At 40.7% G+C, this 26729-nt stretch overlaps 1 protein-coding gene across 3 annotated transcripts in view; it reads left to right on the forward strand.

The window, feature by feature from the left end:
- The window catches only part of CARMIL1 (capping protein regulator and myosin 1 linker 1), a 344138-nt gene that overhangs the window by 267394 nt on the left and 50015 nt on the right, over positions 1–26729 (forward strand). For 2 of the 3 annotated variants that reach the window (XM_073678871.1, XM_073678873.1), the window contains exons 29-30: positions 6048–6197; positions 24644–24661. In XM_073678871.1, the coding sequence (XP_073534972.1) occupies positions 6048–6197; positions 24644–24661 (168 nt within the window). The remainder of the gene's footprint in view (positions 1–6047; positions 6198–24643; positions 24662–26729) is intronic. The other variant, XM_073678872.1, reaches the window with a different exon arrangement.

Here is a 26729-nt window from a genome sequence, read left to right on the forward strand (position 1 = left end):
GCTTTCAAATATTCTACAACTTTGCAACAAAATCTACAAGCCTCTTCTAAAAAACTGAAGATGAAGAGGAATTTTACTTTTTAGCATGACAACAACCGTAAATATACCTCTAAATCAACAAAAGAATGGCATGAGTAAAAGATCAAAGCCTTGGAATGGCCCAGCCAGAGCCCAGACCTAAACATTTGAAAATCTGTGCTAACCTGAAGAAGGTGCTGTACACAGGAGATGCCCTCGCAATCTGACAGATTTGGAGCACTACTGCAAGGAAAAGTGGGCACATTATGTAATGTGCAATACTGATAGATTCCTACCCAAAAAGACTGTCAATTTATGACAGCGTTCAAAGTATCAGTTTAAGGGGGTGAATATTTATGCAACCACATGAGTTTTTAGTTTATTTTTATTTTTCCACCTGAAAAAAATTCAGTTTTATTTTTTCAATTGAATTGTACAGTTTAAGGGTAATATTAACCCCTTCACACTGCAGTCATTTTCTGTGTTTTTTTTTTCATTTTCATTTTTTCCTCCCCTTCTTCCAAGAGCCATAATTTTTTTATTTTTTTTAATACACATAGCCGTGTGAGGGCTTGTTTTTTGCGGGATGAATTATACATTTGAATTACACCATTTATTTTATCGTGATGTGCTGGAAAGCAGTAAAAAAATCCAGTAGTGCTGAAATTGCAAAAAATGTGCAATTCACAATTTTGTGTTTATTTACCATGTTCACTATATGGTCAAATTGACATGGCAATATGATTCTCCAGGTCAGTATGAGCATGCAGATACCACATACCGTATATACTCGAATATAAGCCGACCCAAATATAAGCCGAGGCACCTAATTTTACTACAAAAAACTGGGAAAACTTATTGACTCGAGTATAATCCTAGGGTGGGAAATGCAGCAGCTACTGGTAAATTTCCCTATCCTGGTATGCATGGCCCCCTCTTCCCCAATCCTGGTATGCGTGACCTCCTCTTCCCCAATCCTGGTATGCATGGCCCTCTCATCTCCAATCCTGGTATGCATGGCTCCCCTCATCCCCAATCCTGATTATGCATGGCCCATTAAGAACCAATCCTGGTATGTATGGCCCCCTCAGACCCAATCCTGGTATGTGTGGCCACCCTGTCCTGGTTTTCATGGCCCCCAGATCACTGCACACATTAAAAAAAGTAAACACTCCTACTCGCCTTCCTTCCCTCTACTCCAGTGCTGCGTCCTGTTCTGCCAGCAGCAGCTCTCCTCTGCATCTGAGCAGCGCATGACATCACTGCTATGTGCCCTCAGACGCCGAGGTGAGCTACGGGGATATTCACGCCTCTCCACGCCGGGACTATGTGCGTGGAGAAGAGTGAATATCCCTGTTCTTTAAAGGTGTGCACACAGTGTCAGCAGCTGATCACTGAGCCGCTGCAGCGCTGCTGACACTGTGCACCCTCCATTAAAGAAATGAATATTCACCCCTCTCCACTACCATGGGAGTGGAGAAGAGGGAATATTCATTTTCCTTTAGCAGCGGACACACGTGGTAGCTGCAGCAGCGGCTACTGCGTGTGCCGCGCTCCTGAAAATTCTTGTCACCATTTTCCGAGACTCTAACATTCTCAATTTTTGGGGTATGAGGCTATGTGAGGGCTTGTTTTTTTTCACCCTGAACTCACATTTTTACTGATACCATTTTGGGGTAGATACAATGTTTCGATTACTTCTTATTGCATTTTATTGCAATGTTGTGTCTGCCAAAAAAAACGTAACTTTGGTGTCTCAAAGATCGGACTTTTGCAAACGCAGCGATATCAAATGTGTTTTTTTAAATTGCATTATTATCAATGAGGCATAAGTGGGGTGATTTGAACTTTTTTATTTTTTACTGTTTAGTATATTTTTCAGTCCCTTTAGGGGACTTGGAGCTGCGATCATTTGATCACTTGTGCTATACATAGCAGTTCATCAGCACTTAAATGTATAGTGATAATTATGGTCTCCTATGAACACCGCCGACTAAACCCGGCTGTCATTGCAACCCATTGGCGCTCTGCTCCACCCATGGCTATTGGAGGCAGATGATGGTTGAATAATTCCGCCATCATCTGCCGGGACAGATGCAGGCTCTGCTTGTGAACCTGTATCAAAATCAGGGACCCGACATATGACATAACTGTACGTTATATGTCGGGAAGGGGTTAAAGGAGAAAAAGGTCTGGAATGATTCCTCTTAGTGTGTATGTATATGTGTGTATATGTATGTATATATATATATATATATATATATATATATATATATATATATATATATATATATATATATATATAAATAATTTATTTATTTTTTTACATGACAAAACTGTAATTTTAACAGGGGTGTGTAGACTTTTTATATCCACTGTTTCACAAACTAGTATTAGTAAAGGATTTTCTGATGCTCAGTTGATTCATATTATACAGATTTGTGCTATGATTACCAAACCGTTCTGCTCCATATGAAACTATCATTGTAGGAATACTTGCATGCAGAAAGTCTAATTAAATAGCATGCAGGAGTGTACAATTGTTTTCTCACATGGTTCCAGAAAATAAAAGCAGAATAATCATTCGAGCAGAATGCGCATTAGACTATTTTTACCATTCACAGTCATGGTTTTTAATTATTTCTTTCAGGTAATTGAGATTAGATGAGGAAGCAAGTAACCCAAATTGTAATTGTGGGATTTATATAATGAGAAATCTAATTTGATACAGTAAAAGAAGTGTGTTCCCTAACTACACCAGAGTGGCAACTATTGTCACAGTAAGACTTATTATTACTATTGGTGTATTTGGGATATTCTCTCGATGGTAAAGCTTTGGTTGCAGGGGAAATACTGGGGCAATATTTATGATAAACAGTGCAAAGAAAGATTGGTTGTTCTAGTTAACTTTTTCAATCAACCATCCCCAAATAATATTCTTGTGTAATTTTATTGATCCGTATTGGTAACACTTTTTTTTTTTTTTTTAATAAATTGTTATATTATAGCACAAATGATTTTGGTTATAGGGAACCGGACAGCAGAATTTACAGCACTGCATTCGCAAATTAGCGCTGATTTCTAGCTGCCGTAATGCTTATGAATAGTTGCCAGCATAATTGTAAATTGTCATGTTCATATTGAGGTGTCACCTATTCTAATTAATTAGACTAGTCAAAGAGGCGTGCACTTAGTGCTGAGCAGCCCTGCCCGATCAGCGGATATCACAGCCACAGAGGTATGGTTGCTGTCTCTGTAGTCTTCATCCCTACTCCCTAAATTTCACTAATGCGCTGTTACAGCTATGACTTCGGGCATGCACAGTGACCTTATGCCTATGTGCTGTGCACTGGTGTGGCACTGTGCAGACCAGGAGTGTGGCTGACCAAGCGCTTCCCTCTGCGATCTCACAGCAGACGCACTGCATTGCTGTGTTATAGTACTGAGCTGCAAAGTAGTGGCACATATTCCAGGCCTGTGAACTGTGAGATCACAGAGGGAAACGCTTGGTTGGACTTGTGGTCGGCACACTATGACGCCAGGGTAGTGGTACATAGGCAGAAGATCATTGTTCATGCCTAAAGTCACCGGAACAGGCGCTCATTTGTGCAATTTAGGAATCGACAAAGGAGATGAAAGAGCACTACAGAGATAACAACCACACTTCTGTGGGGGTGATTCCGGCTGGACTAAAGCTGATTTTACAATTCTACTGGCAGCTTTTCCTAAATATTGGGGTAAACTGGTAAATCCTGCTGTCCGGTTTCTTGTAATAAAATCAAAGCTTAGAATGCCACTTCAGATGTACAGTTAGGTCTAAGTTTTTTGAGACTGATACAAATTTAGTTTCTCGATTAAATTCACTGCTTCAGTGTTTTTACATCTTTCAGTCAGATGTTTCTATGCTTACTAAAGTACAATTATAAGCTTTTCATAAACTTGACATTTTTCAATAAAAATGTAAAACTTATGTAAAGACTCAATATTTTCAATGTTGACCCTTGTTTTTCAAGACTTGTGTAATTCTCTCTGGCATGCTGAGTATCAGCTTCTGGGTCAAATGCTGACTGATGGCAAGCCATCCTTGTCTACTTAGTGCTTTGAGTTTATCACAATTTCTGTGTTTTTGTTTGTCCACCCACTTTTTGAGAATTGACCTCACCTCAAGTTCTATATGGTATGGACATCTGGGGAGTTATCTGGCCATGGACCCAAAACGTCAATGTTTTATTCACCAAGCCACTTAGTTATCACTTTTTGCCTTGCGATATGGTGCTCCATCATGTGTGACATGGTACTCCATCATGCTGGAAAAAGCATTATCCATCACCAAATTGCTCCTTGATCATTGGGAAAAGTTGCTCTTTGCCATGAATAAAGAATGGTATCTAAACAGCCTCAATGTAGTTAGACAAAATTGTAAGTGAGCCCACTCCCTTTCATGAAAAGCAACCCCAAATATGAATGGTCTCCTTTTTTTTTTTCTGTTTGTATGACCCAGGATTCATAGCAGCGCTCACCGTTTCTTCTCCAGACAATCATTCTTATAGATATCCAAAACAGTCTAAAGGGAACTTAGACAAAAACTTTACCCAGTCCCCTGCAGTCTAATCCCTGTATTGACTGCAGAATGTCAGTCAGTCCATTTATGTTTTTCTTGAAAAAGAAGTGGCTTCTTTGTTGCCCTTTTGACTCCATGCCAGCCTTCAAATGCATTTCCCTCACTGTGAGTTCTGTTTCACTGACACCTGCCTGGTGCCAATTCTAAGCAAGCTCTGCATTGTGGTTCAAACTGATCCAATAGCTGAATCCTCTTTAGGAGATGCCCTTGCAATTGCTGGACATTTTTGGCACCCTGAACCCTTCTACATAGCAATTGAACCTCCCTTTTTGAAGTTAAGAATCAATGATTCTAACAATCTGCCCCCTTTTTAATGCAACCAGTCTGACCGTATAATTGATTGAGCATGACAGAGTGATATCAGCTGCCTTGTCCTCCATTAATACTTTCTCCTCAGCTAGTAAGATCATCACTCATAATGATGTAAGCAGGTCATTTTGTAACAGTGCTGAATTTCAGTAGAGATGCTTTTTTGTGATTGTTAATTTTTAAGGCAAGGAATAGCTTTGCATTTTTTTGCAATATATGGGATCAGAATCTAGAGTTAATTAAAATTGTCACCATAAAAATTGAAGCAACAAACTTTGTGAGAACCAAAATTTGTGGCAGTTGCAAAACTTTTGGCCATGTCTATACTCCACTGCAGTTTTCAAGGGCTTTTTGGTGTCCATTTATGAAAAGGCCAAGCTGTTTCTTTTCTCATGCTGTGGGAGGGTCAACTTGTCTTCCTGTGTCTAACCCTATAGAGCTTTAAAGGGAATTTGTCAGCAGGATTTTACCCCTCCAAACAATTTATTTGTGCATGTAGCTCATTCAAAGATAAGTTCAGCAATACTTTTACATGGCCAGTCTGTTCCTCAGTTACTGAAAAAACAGCATTTGAACTGCTATACCAAGTAGCTGTAGATCTGAAGCCTCTTTCATTCCAGCTCTATTAACCACCCAGCACTACCTCCTGCTTGACTGACAGCCTCTCCGCTGTGTGATTTCAGCTACATCAGTCAAGCAGGAGGATTTGGCTCTGGGCAGGGAATAGAGCTGGAGTTACAGAGGCTTCAGATCTACAGCCTCATTTGAATATTGATTCAAATGCTGATTTCCCAGCAATGAAAGAATGGACTGGCCATCTAAATGATATTGCTAGACTTGTCTTTGAAAGAACTACATGTACATATAAATGGTTTGGGGTGTGAAATCCTGCTTGCAGATTGCCTTTAAAGATTGATGGACCTCTGTTCTTAAAAAAGCAAACTGATACTTTAGGAAAATGAACAGAATTAGAACTGGTTGTGTTACATTTAATGTACTGTATGTTATTACTGATGTTTTTTGGCACTTGCTACAGTATGACATGCTCAGCGTGATCATATACAATGTGAATATCTCAATAGTGTAACTTTGCTTCCAGGCTGATCATCTCACTAAGCGGGGGAAGCCACTTCCTCATCAAGAATCTATGGAGATCGAGACTGTAGAGGAGAGGCCCGTCAAGCGGTCTGTTCCTACTATTGAAGAACTCTCTGAGATGGAGCGTTTGGAGGACTTGGACACATGCATGGTGAGTGACAGTGCTTTTTCTCAAGTTATAAAGATGTAGAGCTGTATTTTTATGCAGACATTTTCTACTGCTTATTAAAATTTTACTGCAACTATGAAAAGCAAGTGGCGCTCACCAATGGTGTTACTACTTCATTGTAAATCATCCTTACACCATGTAAAGTGCAAGTGGGGGGTGGGAGAGAACACCGGCCGTACTGGGCTACTAGTCGAGAGAATTTACAGTAATACCAAGTTACACCATTGGTGATTACCATTTTCCTTGTTTGATGTTTTCTTTGCATTGTATTTTCATGGAAGGGTAGCACCACCATAAATGGTTCCAATGCACCTGTGACTTGCGTGCCGGATAACTATTTGTTGTTCTGGAAGTCGTGATGATCAGTTTGTTCCTTCAAACTTTGTTTATTAAATTGTTGATGTTTTTATTTTTTTCCTTTACGTTGAAGCAGGCATTTCTTCTGACAGTGTCATGGGAAAAAGTAGCAAGGTGCTTTTCTTAGTTGTTCATTACTTAGGCAAGGTTTACACTAGCACTTGTTTCCTGTTTAAACTGATCAAAAGCTTTAAACCATATACAGACACATACCTGCTAGATGGAGGCTAAAAGGATATACCTTTGGCCTCCATCTGGTAAATGGTGTTCTATAAAAGTTGTAAACTTTTTTTCTGGCATATATAGTCACACAGTGTGCGGTTAGCCTAACACTCACAGACCAGTTATATTTGCATTATAATGCAGGGCAGGGTCTCATTGATTTTCAGGATATCATACACGTTTTTGAAGTTCAAGTGGGAGAAATTTGACACTGGAGCTAATGTCAGTAACCTGCATTACATAAGCAGGACGGGCATAATTAATCAATAGACTTCTCAGACCGTTCGAATAAACTGTATTTTCTTGCAATTACCCTTTGTTTTGCTGCTGGAGAGCGTTGGGCAACTGCACATAATCTTGTTCCCTAGGGTCCTTGCCAAAGAACCTTCAAGCAGGATCCACATGCGTCATGCAAAGTAGAGATCAGGCTTTAAGGAATTAGGTTAAAAAAATAGGGTTCTCCTTGTTAGGACATTGCGTTTTAATGCTTTCTCCGCCCGCAGTAAGAATTGCCTTGTAATGTGTTTTGGAAGTGGATGAAAAATGTTGATGTAAAATGTTGTACAGGGACCTGATACCAGGAAATAAGTAAACTTCAAGCTTTTATCATTTTGAGATGTATTACACTCCATTGTGACATCTTGAAAGTCAAAATAGTAGATACACTTACTGTATTCATAAATAGGTTTTATACTGTAACCTCTTAAAATTGTTCACCTTGCTCCATAAACATCTGTATTTTACTTAAGATTTATTGGTTTAGATAATGGTTTCTTAACAAAAAAGACCTTTTTATAGTTACTACATGAGCATTCTGTTACTAAAATGGCAATTAAGTCAATTACCATTGGTCGTAAAATCTACAGACGTAGCTGATTCAGTCTGGTTAGCCTATTATAGAATTATATTGTGTATTTCATTGGAATGCAATGAAACCAACCGGTTGGTCAAAATCAATTTATCCTAGTGTAGAATTGAAATAGATTGTTTGCCCCTGATCCATCCATAGGGTAAACCTCATTGAGTTCAAACAAAATTAAGATAACACAACTGCTTCACGAGAGGGCTACAGCCTTTTGATGGATAGTAGTCCATCAAAAGGCTGTAGCCCTCTCGTGAGCATGGCGGCCCCTTCATTCTGCAGTGTGTTGTGGGGTCTTGGGTCTGGGGATGCCAGGCACACCTTTAAGTGATAACTTCTGTTGGAGTTATAGATTTCTTCTAAGATGTCTAACCAATAATTACACACCAGTACAAATTATGTGGTGTGCGGATTTCTGTGACTTGTTAATATTAGTCTTTTTTATTTTTTGTGTCATTAGCAGTAATTTACAGAAAACTGACAGATTAAAAACGTGCTTTTTCTGTAAATACGTTTAATCTCAGTTAGAAGCTTGTCATCTGTCCTGTTATCAGTTTCCGCAATCTCTCAAGGCACACACAACTGCTAAAAGCAATAAAAGGCGAAAAATTAAACACTTTCCGTTCACTAAAATATACAGTACAAGGAATTTCTTTGCAATTCACACTTAATCCAGTTAAATTAAAAGACAAAAAAACTTTCTACTTGATCAAATGTAATTTAAAGGGATTGTCCAAAGCTGATTTTTTTTTTTTTTTTTTTTTAAGGCATTGATGTTTTTAAAATAATAAACACCTTCCAGAGCCTCACACACCCTCCATTGTAAGCCACTCCGGAGGACTTTGGCGGCTTTTGCTCGGTTAGGCTGCAGAAGTCCTATGACTTTCAATTACAGGTTGCAATGAATCTGCCGGGGCCCTTGAAGTAGTATACTCCTCAGTTCATTATATTACCCCTAGAAATTGTTCTAGAAAATAAAGTATTTCTCCCAGAAAATTATTGTAGTTACACAAGTCTTGTTATACACGTTTATTTCCTTTGTGTGAATTGGAATAACACAAAAACAAAGAAAAAAGGAAAATTGGACATATCACAAAAAAAAAAACTACAAATGGACCAGACAAAATTATTTGCACCTTCAACTTAATATTTGGTCATACACCCTTTGGAATAAATAACTGCAATCAATCGCTTCCTATAACTATCAATAAGCTTCTTACACCGCTCAACTGGAATTTTGGACCACTCTTCTTTTACTCCAGGTCTCTCATATTTGAAGGGCTACTTATCCAAACAGCAATTTTAAGATCCCTCCACAGGTGTTTAATGGGATTTAGATCCGGACTCATTGTTGGCCACTTCAGAACTCTCCAGCACTTTGTTTCCAGCCATTTCTGGGTGCTTCTTGAAGTATGTTTGGGGTCCTTGTTCTGCTGGAAGACCCATGACCAAGGACACAAGACCAGCTTTCTAACACTGGGCACTGCATTGCGACCCAAAATCCTTTGGTAATCTTCAGATTTTATGATGCCTTGCACACAATCCAGGCACCCAGTGCCAGAGGCAGCAAAACAACCCCGAGACATCTTTGAATCTTCACCATATTTGACTGGAGATGCTGTGTTCTTTTCCTTATAGGCCTCATTCTGTTTTCGGTAGACAGTAGAATAATGCGCTTTATCTAAAAACTCTATCTTGCTGTAATCTGTTCACAAAACTGCTTTCCAGAAGGATTTTGGGTTACTCGTGTTTTGTCAAACGGCAGTCTAGCTTTTTTATGTCTGTGTCAGCACTGGTGTCCCCCCTGGGCCTCCTGCCATATCGTTTCATTTCATTCAAATGTCGATGGATAGTTCACGCTGACACTGATGCACCCTGAGTCTGCAGGACAGCTTGAATTTCTTTGGAACTTGATTGGGGCTGCTTATACACCATTTGGACTATCCTGCTTTTTAACCTTTCATCAATTTCTCTCTGCCGTCCACGTCCAGGGAGATTAGCTACAGTGCCAGAAGTTGTAAACGTCTTTATTATGTTGTGCTCTATGGACAAAGGAACATAAAGATCTCTGGAGATGGACTTGTAACCTTGAGATATATATAAAAACCGATGACTAATGATAGACATAATCATTGGAATAGAAGTCAGCTATGTTTTAAATTGTAGTCCACAGTTGCTAGTTCGCAAATCATCTTTGCTAAGAAAACCATCCCAAACGACTGTAACAGCCGATAAGAATGCGTATGCTTGTCTTGGTGTAATCATCATTCAGCAAGCGAGCATTCACTTAATGGTTAGTGAACATCTTCCCACCTTTATCTAATGTGACTGCAACAAGATTGGAATTTTATAACATTTGTTTCATCTAGACTAGAAGATTGTTAAAAAATTCTGCAGAAAAGACCATGCTTGAACTTTTGTGACTTCTACCTTTGTGCTTTCATTGCCAAAAGGTAGCCAAGACTTTCTGCCATAGCATTACAATAAATGGTATGATCCAGGGCCATGATACAATTATACTCCAATTGAACATAAGGCCCTCATGCATATTACTGTATGTCTTCTGAATAATCGTTTGTCCAGCAATCCACATGTAGGAACTCTGGCAGCGGTTCTTCTTATGGCTAAGCAAAAGAGTGCGCTATTGAAATTCCAATGGCGTAATCATTCTCTTCCACTATGTCCTTTATCGGGGCAAAGTCGTGAAGCTCCCATATACATTAGACTGACGGCCAATGCTGCAGATATCCGGTTCAGCCTACTTTACTCTGTGTATGGGGCCTTAAAGAGTAACTAAACTTTTTTTTTTTTTTTTTTATAATTTTGTCCACTATGGAGAGTTATGACAGTTTGAAACTTCGCAAATCTCTTGTTTGGGGAATTTTCTTCATTCATGTTTAAAAATAAATAAATGTACTTGTAAGTTGCTTAGTAGGCTGCATCTGGGTGTCTGTCTCCAGTAGGTGTACACGCCCGAAAGTGATGCACTTCAGAGCACATGTTTGCTCAGTCGGCACCATTATTGTCTATGGCCCCATCAGCGCATATGCCCGAATCCTGTTTGGTGGGGGGGGGTTCAGATGCAAGCCCTGATAGAGCCACTGAACCTCCAGTTAGTGAGACAAAGGTCTTGAGTAGACCCTTTCACTGCCAACATCTGTACTCCAAATAAGTTTATTCTCATATAAATGCAACTGAAGAAAAGAAAATAGACTGGAGAATATCAAGGGTTTGGAAGCTACTTGAATGCAATTTATTTACAGGGAAAAAGACAAACTCCCTAATAATAAAGTGATTTTCAAAGTTATTATTTTGCCCTACAGACACTTGAAAAACTAAATATAACAGCAAGATTTGAAAGTAACACATAGCTTACTAAATTTTTTGAGCAAGTTAATTTGGAATTGATCTTACATGAGCCTCCAAGACAATATAATGTTATCATGCACAGCCTACAATAAGGGACTATGAGGGGCCTCTCCTGATTCATGAGAAGCTATCATAGCGCCAGTGGCATAGCCTCCAGGCTCATGTGCTTATTCACTTCATTAAGCTGTCAGATCAGCAATTCCTTTGGCGCACATGCCATTGAGAAGATGGCTTGCAACAAATGCATCACATTCTTAATCCTTAGGGACAAAGAGGCTAAGTTTAATGTGGATTGACAAGAGAATTCTTCATGAACCTCTGTGAGATGATGGAAGTATTCATGATGGGTACTAGTCTGATATACAGTACTGTTTATGGTAGTTATAGACTTTGAAAGCACTGGTACATATTGGCTATAAAAATCAACTTATATACAATGACAACTTATAACGAAAAAACGTAATACGTTCACAAAAATCAGGCCAGACAATAAACTAAAATGCCCCAAATGTAATTTTATTCTTGTGTACTTCTAAATAAAGTTAGCATTTAGAAGTATGTACGGGCTCATGTACAAGTCCATATTACGGCTCTGTTGTCTCATGGAGGCATACACTGATATTCATTCTTGTTCCATTTTAAAAATAGTATGGGCCCCATTCATCAAAGCTTTCACGCCAGTTTTTGGGGGTGCAGCGGGAGCCACCGGTCATCTAATTCATGATGAGCTGTGGTGTTGTGATGCCAGATATCTCACTCCAGACCCAAGTGATATGTCTGGCGTAGCGCACGGAGGCACACACCACTCCAGATTCATGAAGAGGCATGCACCTCACTTATGAATCAGTAGAGTCTGATTCCATTATGCCCCCTCCTCAAAACTGGCGTAAACAATGCCAGTCTTGATTAATCCATCCCTATGATTCTAGATAAATTAAGTTTTCCCTTTCAATCAATCAAGTGATTAATTTATTTAATAGGATTTGTCACCTTTTAAAGAAATTGGATTTAAATTCCTTGGAAAAAAATCTCTGAGCTCCTCTGATTCTGCTAGTCTTTTCCATTTTGTGCTGCGTCACTCCGTTGCAGAGATATTCACATTTGCTTTTTCTGCAGCACAATATGTGAAATTTTTGCTTGCAGTCGAACTGAACATTTCTTCCAAGTGCTCTCTGGGGGCAGCACTTTCACCCCTCCTTCCCAGACACTGGGAATCACAGCTCAGCAGTGTCTGTGACTTCTAGACCTGCTGCTGATCTGTGATTCACAGGTCCCTCCCAGGTGCTGTCAAAGTGAACACCCCCGATAAGACACTGAAGAGATGCCCACTTGGACTGCAAAGCAAAGATGTCACATATGCGCTCCAAAAGAAACAAATGTGAATATCTCTGCAATGAAGTGATGTAGATCATGACTGAAAAGAACTTCAGAATCAGGGGAGATCAGGGTTTTTGCAAGGTATTTAAATCAATTTTATTATGAAATTGACAGGTTCTCTTTAATCTATAATCTAAATGGTCATCTGACATAATTTTCTCCTGATTTAGGCTATGTTCACACATCTTGTTTTTTCAGCTTTTTTATGCATTTTTTATGCAAATTTGCAGCTGCGTTTTACAGTACCAGCAAAGTCTGAGATTCCAGAAATCTCATGCACACATCTTGTTTTTTTATCAGGATTTTGTGCTTTGCATGTTTTTTTGCAAAATAGAGCATGTCACTTCTTTCCATGTTTTTTCCAGCGCTTTTCACCCATTGGAAGTAATGGGTAGTGAAAAAATGCCTAGTGTGAACATAGCTATCAGGTTTTGTTTTTTTTTTGTGAAAATAAGCAAGTACAACAGTATGTGAAACATTTATTTTTGTGATTTTTACCATCTTGTCTTGGTCACAGAGATGGTAGTTTGTATTAGGAGAGTTTAATTAATTAGTAATGTGTAAAATGTAAACATTAGCTAAGCGAAGTGTGAGATTGAACAATACCTGTTGCCCAGGGAGGTGTGAAATTGAACAATGCCTGTGCAGCTGAATGACAGACCATAGTGTGAAAGTAAATAGTGTCATACAAACTCAATGCACTGCCAGTGTCATAGGTAAACTATTCCTGGACAATTCACAGCCCCCACTGTTATGCCAAAAACACGCCAAAAAGGCAAGAAAAATCCTGAACAACCTCCTGGCAAGAGATTCTGTTTTGCTGCAGAAAAAAACCCTGAAAAAAACATGGTGTGAAAATAGCCTTACTGTACAGTGCTAGAATGATAGACTTAGTTCAAAATAAGTACAAGCAGTGCGCAGCCGCTTGCAAGAAAATACCCCAACAAAGCTGAGCACCAAGGCAGCAAACTCCACTGCATGATTGTTTAAAGAGTTCTGATATCTGGGTTTGCCAGAACTGATGTATCCTGATAGCAACAATCTGACAACACACCGTGCTGTACAGCAATATTTGCTAATCACCCATTGGAATATTTTCCTTGGTCCAAGGAAAGAGTATAGGAGAAATAAACTTTAGCATTAAGAAACCATGAGATTACCCCAATTCTGAGACACAAGAACAGAAGAGACTTAGCCGCCAGGACATTGCATATGTTGCTTAGGCATATGGAAGCTGGCAGGAAAATATCTCTGCTGCCACTAATGAGCCTGATTACCAAGTTAGTGGCAGTAGAGGCAGTGCGATTACTCTGATTTTAACATGGCACAGTAGGATAAAACATGGGTATAACTGCAGGAACATTGGTACCATTGCATAGCTATACAATTAGTGGATTTAGCAATCAGAAAAAGACAGTCCCCTAAGTAGTCAGTATATTGATGTGTGTGTCAGTTAGTGTATTTTTGTTCACATGTTTGAGTTATATGTAGTTAGTGTATAAATATATTGTAGCTATCTCCAGTCTAGATGATGGACCAGTGGTGGCGCTGTCCTATAGTATTCATCTTTGGGTAAAGTCAACTAAAGAACTACTAAAGAACATAGGACTGCACCAGTCATAGAACCATAAAAGCTGAGAAATACCACTACTTGGTTGAAAAGCCAGACCTGTTCTTTCATCTGCTTATAACTACCCTTTTTTAATATGTTACTAAAATATGTTCTGTCCATTTAATAAAAGTATACGTTAACATAAAATGCATAAGGTTAACTAGTAATAGATTAACTACTGCTGCAAATAAGACCAGCGGGTAATACACATGAAGCAATCTGATTAGAGCTGCAGTTCTCTTGGGTTTTTATGGCTGTGAAACCAGCGTGAGTTGCTAGGAGTGACCCCAAAAACTATTTTTGTAGAGTCTGGGTATAAATCCAGCCTTGCTGGTCACTGTTCTCACAGTACAGTTATATGACTGAGACTGGGGCTTTACAAATACTTGAACAAGGCCTGCTTTATCCGCTGAATGAATAGAGCTGCATTTTATAGGTGTGAGATTCTTACTCTGTCTACATCAACGTACACAGAGCACAATTACCTAAAGTACATAATTATTGTACTATATGCGTATTATTTTTTATCACTGTGTTTTTGGAATATATGCTGATCTAATACTCAGGAAATATATACAAAATGGAAGCATAGAATAGAAGGGATGTAGCTCTAAACTTCACTATTGGCATCTACAGTACAGACCAAAAGTTTGGACACACCTTCTCATTTAAAGATTTTTCTGTTTTTTTCATGGCTATGAAAATTGTACATTCACACTGAAGGCATCAAAACTATGAATGAACACATGTGGAATTATATACTTAACAAAAAAGTGTGAAACAACTGAAAATATGTCTTATATTCTAGGATCTTCAAAGTAGCCACCTTTTGCTTTGATGACTGCTTTGCACACTCTTGGCATTCTCTTGATGAGCTTTAAGAGGTAGTCACCGGAAATGGTCTGAAGGAGTTCCCAGAAATGCTTAGCACTTGTTGGCCCTTTTGCCTTCACTTTGCGGTCCAGCTCACCCCAAACCATCTCGATTGGGTTCAGGTCTGGTGACTGTGGAGGCCAGGTCATCTGGCACAGCACCCCATCACTCCCCCTCTTGGTCAAATAGCCCTTACACAGCTTGGAGGTGTGTTTGGGGTCATTGTCCTGTTGAAAAATAAATGATGGTCCAACTAAACGCAAACCGGATGGAATAGCATGCCGCTGCAAGATGCTGTGGTAGTCATGCTGGTTCAGTATGCCTTCAATTTTGAATAAATCCCCAACAGTGTCACCAGCAAAGCACCCCACACCATCACACCTCCTCCTCCATACTTCACGGTGGGAACCAGGCATGTAGAGTCCATCCGTTCACCTTTGCTGCGTCGCACAAAGACACGGTGGTTGGAACCAAAGATCTCAAATTTGGACTCATCAGACCAAAGCACAGATTTCCACTGGTCTAATGTCCATTCCTTGTGTTCTTTAGCCCAAACAAGTCTCTACTGCTTGTTGCCTGTCCTTAGCAGTGGTTTCCTAGCAGCTATTTTACCATGAAGGCCTGCTGCACAAAGTCTCCTCTTAACAGTTGTTGAATAGATGTGTCTGCTGCTAGAACTCTGTGTGGCATTGACCTGGTCTCTAATCTGAGCTGATGTTAACCTGCGATTTCTGAGGCTGGTGACTCAGATAAACTTATCCTCAGAAGCAGAGGTGACTCTTGGTCTTCCTTTCCTGGGGCGGTCCTCATGTGAGCCAGTTTCTTTGTAGCGCTTGATGGTTTTTGCAACTGCACTTGGGAACACTTTCAAAGCTTTCCCAATTTTTTGGACTGACTGACCTTCATTTGTTAAAGTAATGATGGCTACTCATTTTTCTTTACTTAGCTGCTTTTATTCTTGCCATAATACAAATTCTAACAGTCTATTCAGTAGGACTATCAGCTGTGTATCCACCAGACTTCTGCACAACACAACTGATGGTCCCAACCCCATTTATAAGGCAAGAAATCCCACTTATTAAACCTGACAGGGCACACCTGTGAAGTGAAAGCCATTTCTGGTGACTACCTCTTGAAGCTCATCAAGAGAATGCCAAGAGTGTGCAAAGCAGTCATCAAAGCAAAAGGTGGCTACTTTGAAGAACCTAGAATATGACATATTTTCAGTTGTTTCACACTTTTTTGTTAAGTATATAATTCCACATGTGTTAATTCATAGTTTTGATGCCTTCAGTGTGAATGAACAATTTTCAGTCATGAAAATACAGAAAAATCTTTAAATGAGAAGGTGTGTCCAAACTTTTGGTCTGTACTGTACATGGTGGGTGTTTTTGAGATCTGTGTAAAACATATATGTATATAAATGTTCCAGGATTCTTTGGGACCTACAGATGTGTCCTTCGTTAACTCCTCTCTAGAGCAGGCATATTCTGAGACATATACTATTTTTAACATTTGCTCAACAATTCACGCTATATGTCCTATATAGCTTTAAAATTTTTGGCAATTTTTTTTTTATCGCAATCTGTATTTAATGCGCACCTGTCAGCAGGATTGTGCTCAGTAAACTACATACACTCTCAGGTGGGCGACATTACACTGATTAATATGATACCTTGGTTGATGAAAGCCATCATGTGGTTCTTGTGTAAACTTTACTTTGTTTGGAGATGATGATATGCTCGTGCTTCGGGGCGGCATGTGGGGGGGCGCTCTATCTGGTGATCTGCTTACATATTCATCTGTATGCTCTTATGACAGCTCACTGATCGTTCAACGACCTTCCTCCTATTTTACATAATGCATCTAGTAGTGCGGGGCTAGGTAAAGTGTTAAGCTCACGCCCGGACTGTTTGGAGTGAGCGTGGTTAGTGATCCCACTGGGCCACGAACCAAGGAGTGCCTGGAGGGGCATGACTAGGGACCTCTCCAGATCCGACCATGGACACACTGCAGCTTAATCGACTCCGTGGTCCGAGGAAGGACGTGGTAGGTGGCCCAGGTGCTACTCCATGTCAGACCCTGGTCACAACTGTTGACCCACACTGGGGAATGCAGGAACGGGTAGGCACGGCTGGTATGCAGACAGGCGGATACTGGCAGGCACAACTGGTATGCAGACAGGCGGGTACTGGCAGGTAGGTAAACAGGCTGGATAGGGACCAGTACAGACTGGGATACAGGAACAGAGCCGCAGGTGCGGAGGGCAAGCGGAGCAGAGCAGAGCCACAGGTGCGGAGGGCAAGCGGAGCAGAGCCGCAGGTGCGGAGGGCAAGCAGAGCAGAGCCGCAGGTGCGGAGGGCAAGCAGAGCAGAGCCGCAGGTGCGGAGGGCAAGCGGAGCAGAGCAGAGCTGCAGGTGCGGAGGGCAAGCGGAGCAGAGCCGCAGGTGCGGAGGGCAAGCGGAGCAGAGCCGCAGGTGCGGAGGGCAAGTGGAGCAGAGCCGCAGGTGCGGAGGGCAAGTGGAGCAGAGCCGCAGGTGCGGAGGGCAAGCGGAGTGGAGCAGAGCCGCAGGTGCGGAGGGCAAGCGGAGCCGCAGGTGCGGACAGACAGGACAGGGCTCTGTTCACATGGAACAGACAGGGACCGGGAAACACAGGAAGATAGCCAGAACACAGGAGGTAGATACGGAAGGAGGGAAACGGGACAATCAGAAACAGATACACACAAGGTACTTGCTATGAAGTAGCGAGTGGACACAAAACTCACTAACAGAAGAACAGAGACAACAAGTAGGAGTTAGGTACTGGTTCAGACACTGCAGGAAAAGGGAAGGATTGGACATAGAGACAAACAGGTAACTGGCTAGGACACAGTTCAGACAGGAACTGACACAGGAACGAGCCTGGGCATTCAGCCCCCAGGGTGGCGGAAATAGACTAGAAGTCACAGATACAGGTAACTGGCCTGGGTACTCAGCCCCCAGGGTGGCAGAAACGGGCAAGATTCAGGACAGGACCTGGCAACTCACAGTTGCGCAGAACACACTGTAAGAAAGTGTTGCTCAGGCACCTCCCACTGGGTGGAGGAGGTTTAAGTATCCAGTGACTCACAGCAATAGGCTGGGGATGCATTATGACTGCGCACACTGTAACTTTAAGAATCAGGAAGTTCCAGCGCCACCGCCCTAAGCCAACAGACAAGAGACAAGCACACAGCAAGTAGAGGAGCATAGTGACCAGCCTGAACTGGTAGGTAAGTTGGCGGTCTTGCATGGTGGGAGATAGTAAGTAATGTCAGCACGCCGCCAGGGATGTTACATAAAGGTCAGGCAGGTCAGTGAAGGCACAGTGAGCTGCCGTAAGAGCAAACAGATGAATATGTAAGCAGAGCACCAGATAGAGCGACCTCCACAGACCGCCCCGAAGCACGGACATCTCATTATCTCCAAACTGAAAGTAAAGATTATACAAGAACCACTGGACTGATTTAATCAACCACGGTATCATTTTAATCAGTGTAATGTCGCCCACCTGACAGTGTATGTAATTTACTGAGCACAATCCCGCTGACAGGTGCGCTTTAAAATTAAAAAAATGGAAATCTTGCATTTTTTTTTTTTTTTTTTAGTTTTCGCCACAATGACACATTCACGATGGTCAGAACCCCAACCCAGTCTTTTATATTAAAGCGTCTAATGAGCGTGTGCAAAGGTCATTGTGAAGGGAGGGGAAGAAGGCTCAGGTGTGATATCACTTATTGTAATGAGTGGATTGGATCCTTTATTAGCTGTGTGTAGAGGTTGTTACCTTGCATTTGATAAGGAGCCCACTGAAATTTCTTCTTGAAAAGACAGGAAGTGTGAGTCTAAAAATGCCCTAGTGGACCCTATGAAAATGGCAAGATTGCTAATTTTATTTTTGATTTGCCATACTGAACCAATCTCAAGGGCCGCAAAAATATTTAAAGGGGTAGTTACATGAATTCATCACCAGAACCACCATCAGTACATTAATACATCACCAGAACCAAGTTTTGAGTATTTGAGGAGGATTTAAAGAGTTTCAGCTCCAAATAAAAATCAGTGTGAATAAACGCTAACTTAAACTGAGGTTTTTGGAGCAGAAACTTGTCAAATCCTCCTCAGAATCTCAGATCTCTAAGTTTTGAGGATTTTTTTAGGTTTTAACATAGCCATGAAGCATGTTATGGATTTCTTCATGTGAACAATATCAGAACCACCGTCAGCACATGAGTGCGGCACCAGAATCATTTCTAGTACATGAATGCTGCACCAGAACCACCGTCAGTACGTGAAAGCAGCACCAGAACCACCGTCAGTACGTGAATGCAGCACCAGAATCACCGTCTGTACATGAAAACAATGCCAGAACCACCATTGGTACATGACTGTAGCGCAAGAACCACCATGAGTACATGAATGCAGCGCCAGAACCACCCCATCAGTACATGACTGCAGCATCAGAACTACTGTCAGTACATATATACATCACCAAGCTTAGTGCAGCAATCAAATACAAGTTCAGGTCAGCCCCATATACATTATTATCACATGAACCTATAATTCTCATTGTGTCCTTAACAATGGTAAGGGGATACTGGAAGTTGTTATCAGTCCTCATCAGACTGCAGACAATACAGGAACCACAGAACTAATGAGATGTGGTCCATACCACAAATAAACATTTACATCTAGGTACCTTTTAGACGACAGCTTCTCCGATTTGGAGTCATTCTACTTCTCCATTTTGTCCAGACTGTATGATGAGAATTCATGCCCACAGCTAGTCTCTGCAGACTTCACTCTTCTCAGTTTTCAGCAATGCTTCCTGACACTGTGCCCTTAAAAATAAAAGTATCATTATACTGCCCCATAAATAAAAATATCACTCATGCTGCTCCTCTGCATAATTTCACTTCACTGAGCTTCCTGCACAAAATATCCCCCATACACTGCCCTTCTCCATAATGTTCCCCATACACTGCCCCTCTCCATAATGTTCCCCATACACTGCCCCTCTCCATAATGTCCCCCACACACTGCCCCTCTCCATAATGTTCCCCATACACTGCCCCTCTCCATAATGTTCCCCATACACTGCCCCTCTCCATAATGTTCCCCATACACTGCCCCTCTCCATAATGTCCCACACACACTGCCCCTCTCCATAATGTTCCCCATACACTGCCCCTCTCCATAATGTTCCCCATACACTGCCCCTCTCCATAATGTTCCCCATACACTGCCCCTCTCCATAATGTTCCCCACACACTGCCCCTCTCCATAATGTTCCCCATATACTGCCCCTCTCCATAATGTTCCCCATACACTGCCCCTCTCCATAATGTTCCCCATACACTGCCCCTCTCCATAATGTTCTCCATACACTGCCCCTCTCCATAATGTCCCCCACACACTGTCCCTCTCCATAATGTTCCCCATACACTGCCCCTCTCCATAATGTTCCCCATACACTGCCCCTCTCCATAATGTTCCCCATACACTGCCCCTTTGCATAATGTCCCCCACACACTGTCCCTCTCCATAATGTTCCCTATACACTGCCCCTCTCCATAATGTTCCCCATACACACTATCACTCTCCAAAATATCATCCCAAACTGCCCCTTTACATATCTCCCCACACTGCCTCTCTACATAGTGTCCCTGATGCACCTTGCTATACTATGCCCCTTTCACAATCTGCCAATTGCTGCTTAATGTCCTCCATTGTCCCATAATGCCCTCATAGTAACCCAAACCCTCCCCTCTCCCCTGCCCCTTCATCTAAAATGAATGCACATTTCACATTCTGCTCCTCCACAGAATCCTTAGCAGTGCCCGCCGCGTAGTCACCAGTTCTGCGGCCCCGGCAGCCGTGTGATGTGGTCATCATCACACCGCTGCACACCGGGGCTGGCAGACTCTCTCCTCCAGTCTCGGCATCACAGTGTTCAAATGTATTTGGGTCTGAAAGATGCAAATACATTTGCACATAGGAAGAGAGGAGCGGAGTCTCCCACACATCTCTGCTGCTGCACAGCCTTCTTCTGCGGGCCCTATGTTGTGCACGCTTGGTTTAACCCATCCTTAGCCCATAAACTCCCATGTTTAAAAAAAGAAAAAAGTATACTTTTAATGTAAATATTTTTTTTGCCTGAATGATACAAACTATTGAATTGGAGTCATCAGAAATTGTAAAATGTGATTCAAGAAAGGTTAAGGATGGACACATCTGTACAATGTTTTGTTCACTTTAATAAAGCATTTCCCCAATATAAGACTTCTTTATGATCATTTACAATTACTACTAATAATAATAATCATAATGAGCATTAACCATTTATGGAAAAGACCTTTTACCACTTATGTAGATACAATAAGAAGAAGAAGAAAAAGATGAAGAGAAAATGGTCAGCATTTTAGGCAGCATTTATAAAATTTTAACTAGTTTCATCCAAGATGGAGTTACTTAAAGCATATTTTACTCTAACAGTATCAATCTCTTTTTTAACTTTTACATTCATTTTTGGGTCAGAAAGTTGGCTTGTGAACATTTACACACAGGCTGCAGCTAAAGATGGGGGAAACTATAGGCTTTCTATACTACTGCTTCAGGAAAAAAAAACACTGTCTACCATTATGTTCATATTGACTATGATCACAACAATTGCTATTGGTGTTTTGTACCAAGAAATGGTCAGTAATAATAAATCTAATCTTTATTTTTATATAGCGCTAACATATTCCGCAATGCTTTACATACATTTTTGTCGCTGTCCCCATTGGGGCTCACTATCTAAATTCCCAATCAGGATGTCTTTGGAATGTGGGAGGAAACCGGAGAACCCGGAGGAAACCCACGCAAACACGGGGTTCTGAAGAACAATCATGATCCTCTGTTTCATCCATCATTTACCTCTTGCCTATATTCCTCTACAGAGGGGAACTGGACAAAGCGAGAGTAAGCTATGAACAAATCTTATATTAAAAACATTCCAAAGAAATCTCAAGAACAGGTAATCTCTAGGGATTAGAAAAGCATTGCGCGATAATAAACACCTCTAAACATTTACTGATTGTATGGGATCATCATTGATCTATAGGGTGTTTTGGTTTTAATACATGACCCTATTAGTATAGAAGAGTATTCACATTTACAGTACTTGTGAATATGCCACCCATGGGAAGACACATTCTCCTGCATAGTGCTGTCGATTCTGTATTGGAAAAAGTATAGACTTGTAATGCTTCAGGGTATGGTAGCCTTTGGTCGTCTTCCACATTATTATTAACATCTAAAGAATATATGTTCACACTTTTGTGAATTTTTAACGATCGTCCTCAGGCTACACTTTTCAGTAATTGCTTGTAACAGAGATTCTAGCTATTTATCATTACCATTATTGCAACATGTATTATTTAGTTGATTTTCATGTTACAACAGCCTTGTATGAATCCCTAATTTTTTTCTTCCATAATTTTTACATTCTTCCGATCTATTTTTTTACTATTTTTTTTTTTTATTTATTGCTATTTTTTTCTTTTATATAGTTTTTCAGATTTTTTTTTTCCTGTGGACATGCATGTTGGTTATTCCTAATTAACTTATTATGTAAAATGCAGCCCAACAGCCTTGTGCATATGGCCATACTATGGCTGCTTACAACCTCCTTACTGTTCAGATGTGCATTCACACCTCTGGCAGGCTTTAGGCCCATACTATACCTCCAAATGCCTCTGTCCTCATATAGAGGCATACAGATATTTTCAGTTAAGGCCCCGTCACACTTAGTGATGCTACAGCGATTCCGTCAATGATACGACCTGTCAGGGATCGTTGCTGCGTCGCTATGTGGTCGCTGGTGAGATGTCAAACAGTCAGATCTTCCCAACGACGCAGCAACGATACGGCGACCCGTAGCGACCTGTATAACGATGCACGCCTATGTGTTTCTGTGTCTGAGTCGTCAACAAGGTCGTTGGTAAGGTGTCAAACACACCGATGCATGCTACCCAGCGGGACCTCAACGATCAAAGAAATGTCCAGACCATTCCGACACGACCAGCGATCTCACAGCAGGGGCCTGGTCGCTGCTACGTGTCACACGTAGCGAGATCGCTACTGAGGTCGCTGTTGCTTCACAAAACTTGTGCCTCAGCAGCGATCTCGCTAGCGATCTCGCTTAGTGTGACGGGGGCTTTACTCATCTAGATTCTGGTTGGTATAATATGATGGCATTCTACGTTAGATCACAGGACCATTGCCTCTAGGGAAACGGTGTCCAAAATGCAGCAATATAATGGCATTACATAACACGTTAAGCTTTGCTACAGCAGTATATATGTGTATATATAAATGGTTTTTATCGTGTTTAAGATCATCTTTCAACCTACATATCTTTTAAGACCTATAATATTAAATCTCTATACAATGTTATTCACATAAATGTATTATTATTAAGAGGACCAGACTTCTTTTATGTCCGTTTTAGAAAATAATTGTATTTTGCATAACTGCAGTTCTAGAGCATCTTTTCTTACAAGTCTGAGATGTGCCATGCCTCAGTTATTCCTTCTTCGAATTTATGAAAAAAATTGACAGTTGGATGTTACTAGTTGGGGGTGTACCTACACACTCTTGATCAAAGTGGATAATTCACGATATGTGGGCTGCACTGCTAGAATCCTTGTCCAGTGGTTAATCAAAGGTTTTTATTAACTACAAGTTTCATTGCCTGACCGTCACCTTTTTCAAGCAAAAGAAGCAGATATCAGTCTTGACACCTTCTACTCCCTGCTGACTGAGTAGGCCTCACCCCTTCGACAAAAGAAATAGTAACACCAAGTTATCAATTAATTCATTTATTTCTAGCAGGAATAACAAAGGAAAAGCCCAGCGCGGAGTTCTAAAAATAGTTGCTCCACAATAGTTTTTTATGGCAAATACAGGTACCGTATGTATTAAAATTTTAATATTTAGTGTGGATAGATCCTCTTCTAAAGAGGTTGTTCGGCCTTAGGCTACAAGTCTACAGTCACTCTAGGTGACTGCAGACTTCTGAATCCTCACATCGCATGCACTGCATTCTTCCACCCACATTCCAGCTAGACGTGTCCGGCCTCACTCAATACCCTTTCAATGAGCGAGGCCATATAGTCTAGTTGTCATGTGGCTACATGTATGCCAATCGCATACTTGTGGCTACCCTCCTGGCACTGGAGAATCCTCTTGGCGCACGATGTGAGGATTCTCAAGTCTGCAGTCACCTAGAGTGACTTCAGACTTTTGGCTTAAGGCCGGACAACGCCTTTATTGTTTTTGAAACCTGTCAAAAACGTAAAATTTCACATTTTTAACAAATGTCTTAATTTTAGGCTAATTGAAACTGTTGTAGTGAGGTTAATACACGCTTGTAGCACATACAGATCTGCACACAGTGCATAACCGCTGAGATATTTTAAGATTATTATGCGACTGTCACAGCATATGATTTAATGACAGATGCTGTTGTAAAGGCACATATTGTCCCTTCACCTGTCAGCGAGAATATGATGATTCCACTGCTGCGTGAGCTGATGAGAATGAAGTATTTTACGGTCTTTCCCCCTTTTTTTCCTTCTATCTGAATGTCTTCCAGTTTAGTTTTTTTTTTCTGATTTCTCTCTGCCTTTTAGAAATTAGCTTTTCTCTCTTCTTTATTCACATCCTGTCTCTTTCTTTTTGCTGCTTGGAGACTCTCTGCTGTAGAAGTGTAAGTACTTTCCGTTTTTTGTGGCTTTCCCTGTGTCTTTTACTTTCATGCTTCATTTATCTCTCTGCTGAGAGTCTGGCTCCTAGGTGATAGCAAACACGTCTTCCTGTGGTTACTGAACTAATAATACTGCATGGCTAGTGAAGAATTCGCTTAAAAGCCGTAAATATAAATTCTGCACGCTGGAGATTATTTGAAGCCTGGAAGTAGAGGCACAGAACAAAAATGTTTGCTTTTCGTTATGCATTGTTACTGTGCTTTCTTTATGGGTGTAAGTAAATGTGTGTTGCATGATATTGATCGCAGTGGTCAAAATATTTTTGTATGGTAGAATTGCAAATTGTCTCTTCAGAGAAGAAGAGAACTAGAGCTCTAGCGCCACCTATTGGAAGAAGCAATTCTTAGAGTCAATATCGATTCTTTAACGAGCCTTGCAATATGACTTGGGATAAAAGCCAAGCCAGAATCTCAATCCCCAGACAATGTTTCAGGGTGTTGCCCCTCATCAGTGCAAAGTATGAGATCTGATTTGGCTGGGTCAGAGGTTCTGGACTGTGGTGTAAGGGGTAACGTTTCTCCTTGTGGTGAGTGACAAAAGTCTTTCACCTAGCCAAATGAAATCGCATGCTTTGCACTGATGAGGGTCAAAACTCACAAAGCATGAGGCAGAAGTTGAAGTATTTCATTTATATTTCCCATTCCTTTTGAATCTACTTTTGTGTTTGGCTAACAAATAAACTGAAGTGTTTTTATCCCAAAACACACTATGTGAATACACCTTCAGGGTAGTAGTATATTTTCAGGTTACCTCTCAATTTTAATAAAATTCTTATAATGCAATATTAGAATCTGAGATTTTGTTTTCAAAGGACTGAATCTATTCGCCATGTGAGTAATTTCTAGCTGCTGGACACCTCTTTCCTGCCAGCATCCACAGATGTTCTTTTGATTAGCCAGCTTAATGTGATGTCACATGTTCGTCACGCCACAACTATGATGTTGTGCCAGACTACCTAATCCAAAGAAGAATCTCGGTTGCCGTCAAGTAAGAGGCAGTTCACAGGGCTCCTGTCCAATGGCCACAGATTATTAACGTGGCCAATGGATCGGGTTCTGTCAATCAATTTGTACCAGCTCTAAAAATTGCCTATTTACATCTTTTTCTTATTTTTTTCCATAGTGCTTCTTAAATCTTCCATATAACGATCTGTACAGAAATTTAATGTCCAATGTTAATAGGTGTTAAGGGTATTGATAAAAGCACAATATCCAGTTTTATACATGACTGTTAGTGCTTATGGCCACGGCTGTCTTGTTCCGAGTTGGCTGGACCTTTATCTGTGGTCTCAGCAGGCCCATTAGTTCTGCTTATATCATTTCCTGCATTTTGAACATGTCTAAAATTACATAGGCCGGATGTTTTCTAAAGTAGGTCATAATATTTTACAGTGTTGAGTTTTGCCTTAATGTTTTCTGCTTGGTTGACAACATTCGGATACTGTAATGTTAAAATCGATGTGGAAATTTCTAGTACAGATAGTGTATGATGGGATAAAGCTTGGATTTTAAAGGGTTATTTCCATCTCAGCCATTTATGGATGAAAAGAAATAAACCACCCTGGCTCCACCAGGATGAAGGTGGAGCTACGGGAATAGCCAAGAGCGGTGGAGCCACGGGAATACCGAGTTACACTATTTCCATAACACGTGTAGAAATGACTGTGAGTTACAGAAATGGCTTAGTCCTTTGACTGAGCTGTAGCCTTTCTATAGGAGTTTTGGAATCTACAGTAGTGTTCAAAATAATAGCAGTGTGTTCAAAAACATGAGTTAAGCTCAAAATCTTTACACTAGTTTTTATTTCCATGCATTGGGAACATTGCACACTGTTTTCTAATTCAAAACATGAAGAGAAATTTATATAATTTTCAACTACTTTACAGAAAATGACAAAAAATGAACATTGGGCTGTTCAAAAGAAAATAGCAGTGTCTGCATTTGTCTTTACAAACTCACAATATGTACTTTTATTTATTTTTTTTTTTATTAAGGATTTAGCATTCCTGTG

This window comes from Phyllobates terribilis, unplaced genomic scaffold (assembly GCF_046119375.1).
Source record: "Phyllobates terribilis strain yellow unplaced genomic scaffold, ASM4611937v1 Scaffold_4__5_contigs__length_816908805, whole genome shotgun sequence".
Classification (NCBI taxonomy): Eukaryota; Metazoa; Chordata; class Amphibia; order Anura; family Dendrobatidae; genus Phyllobates; species Phyllobates terribilis.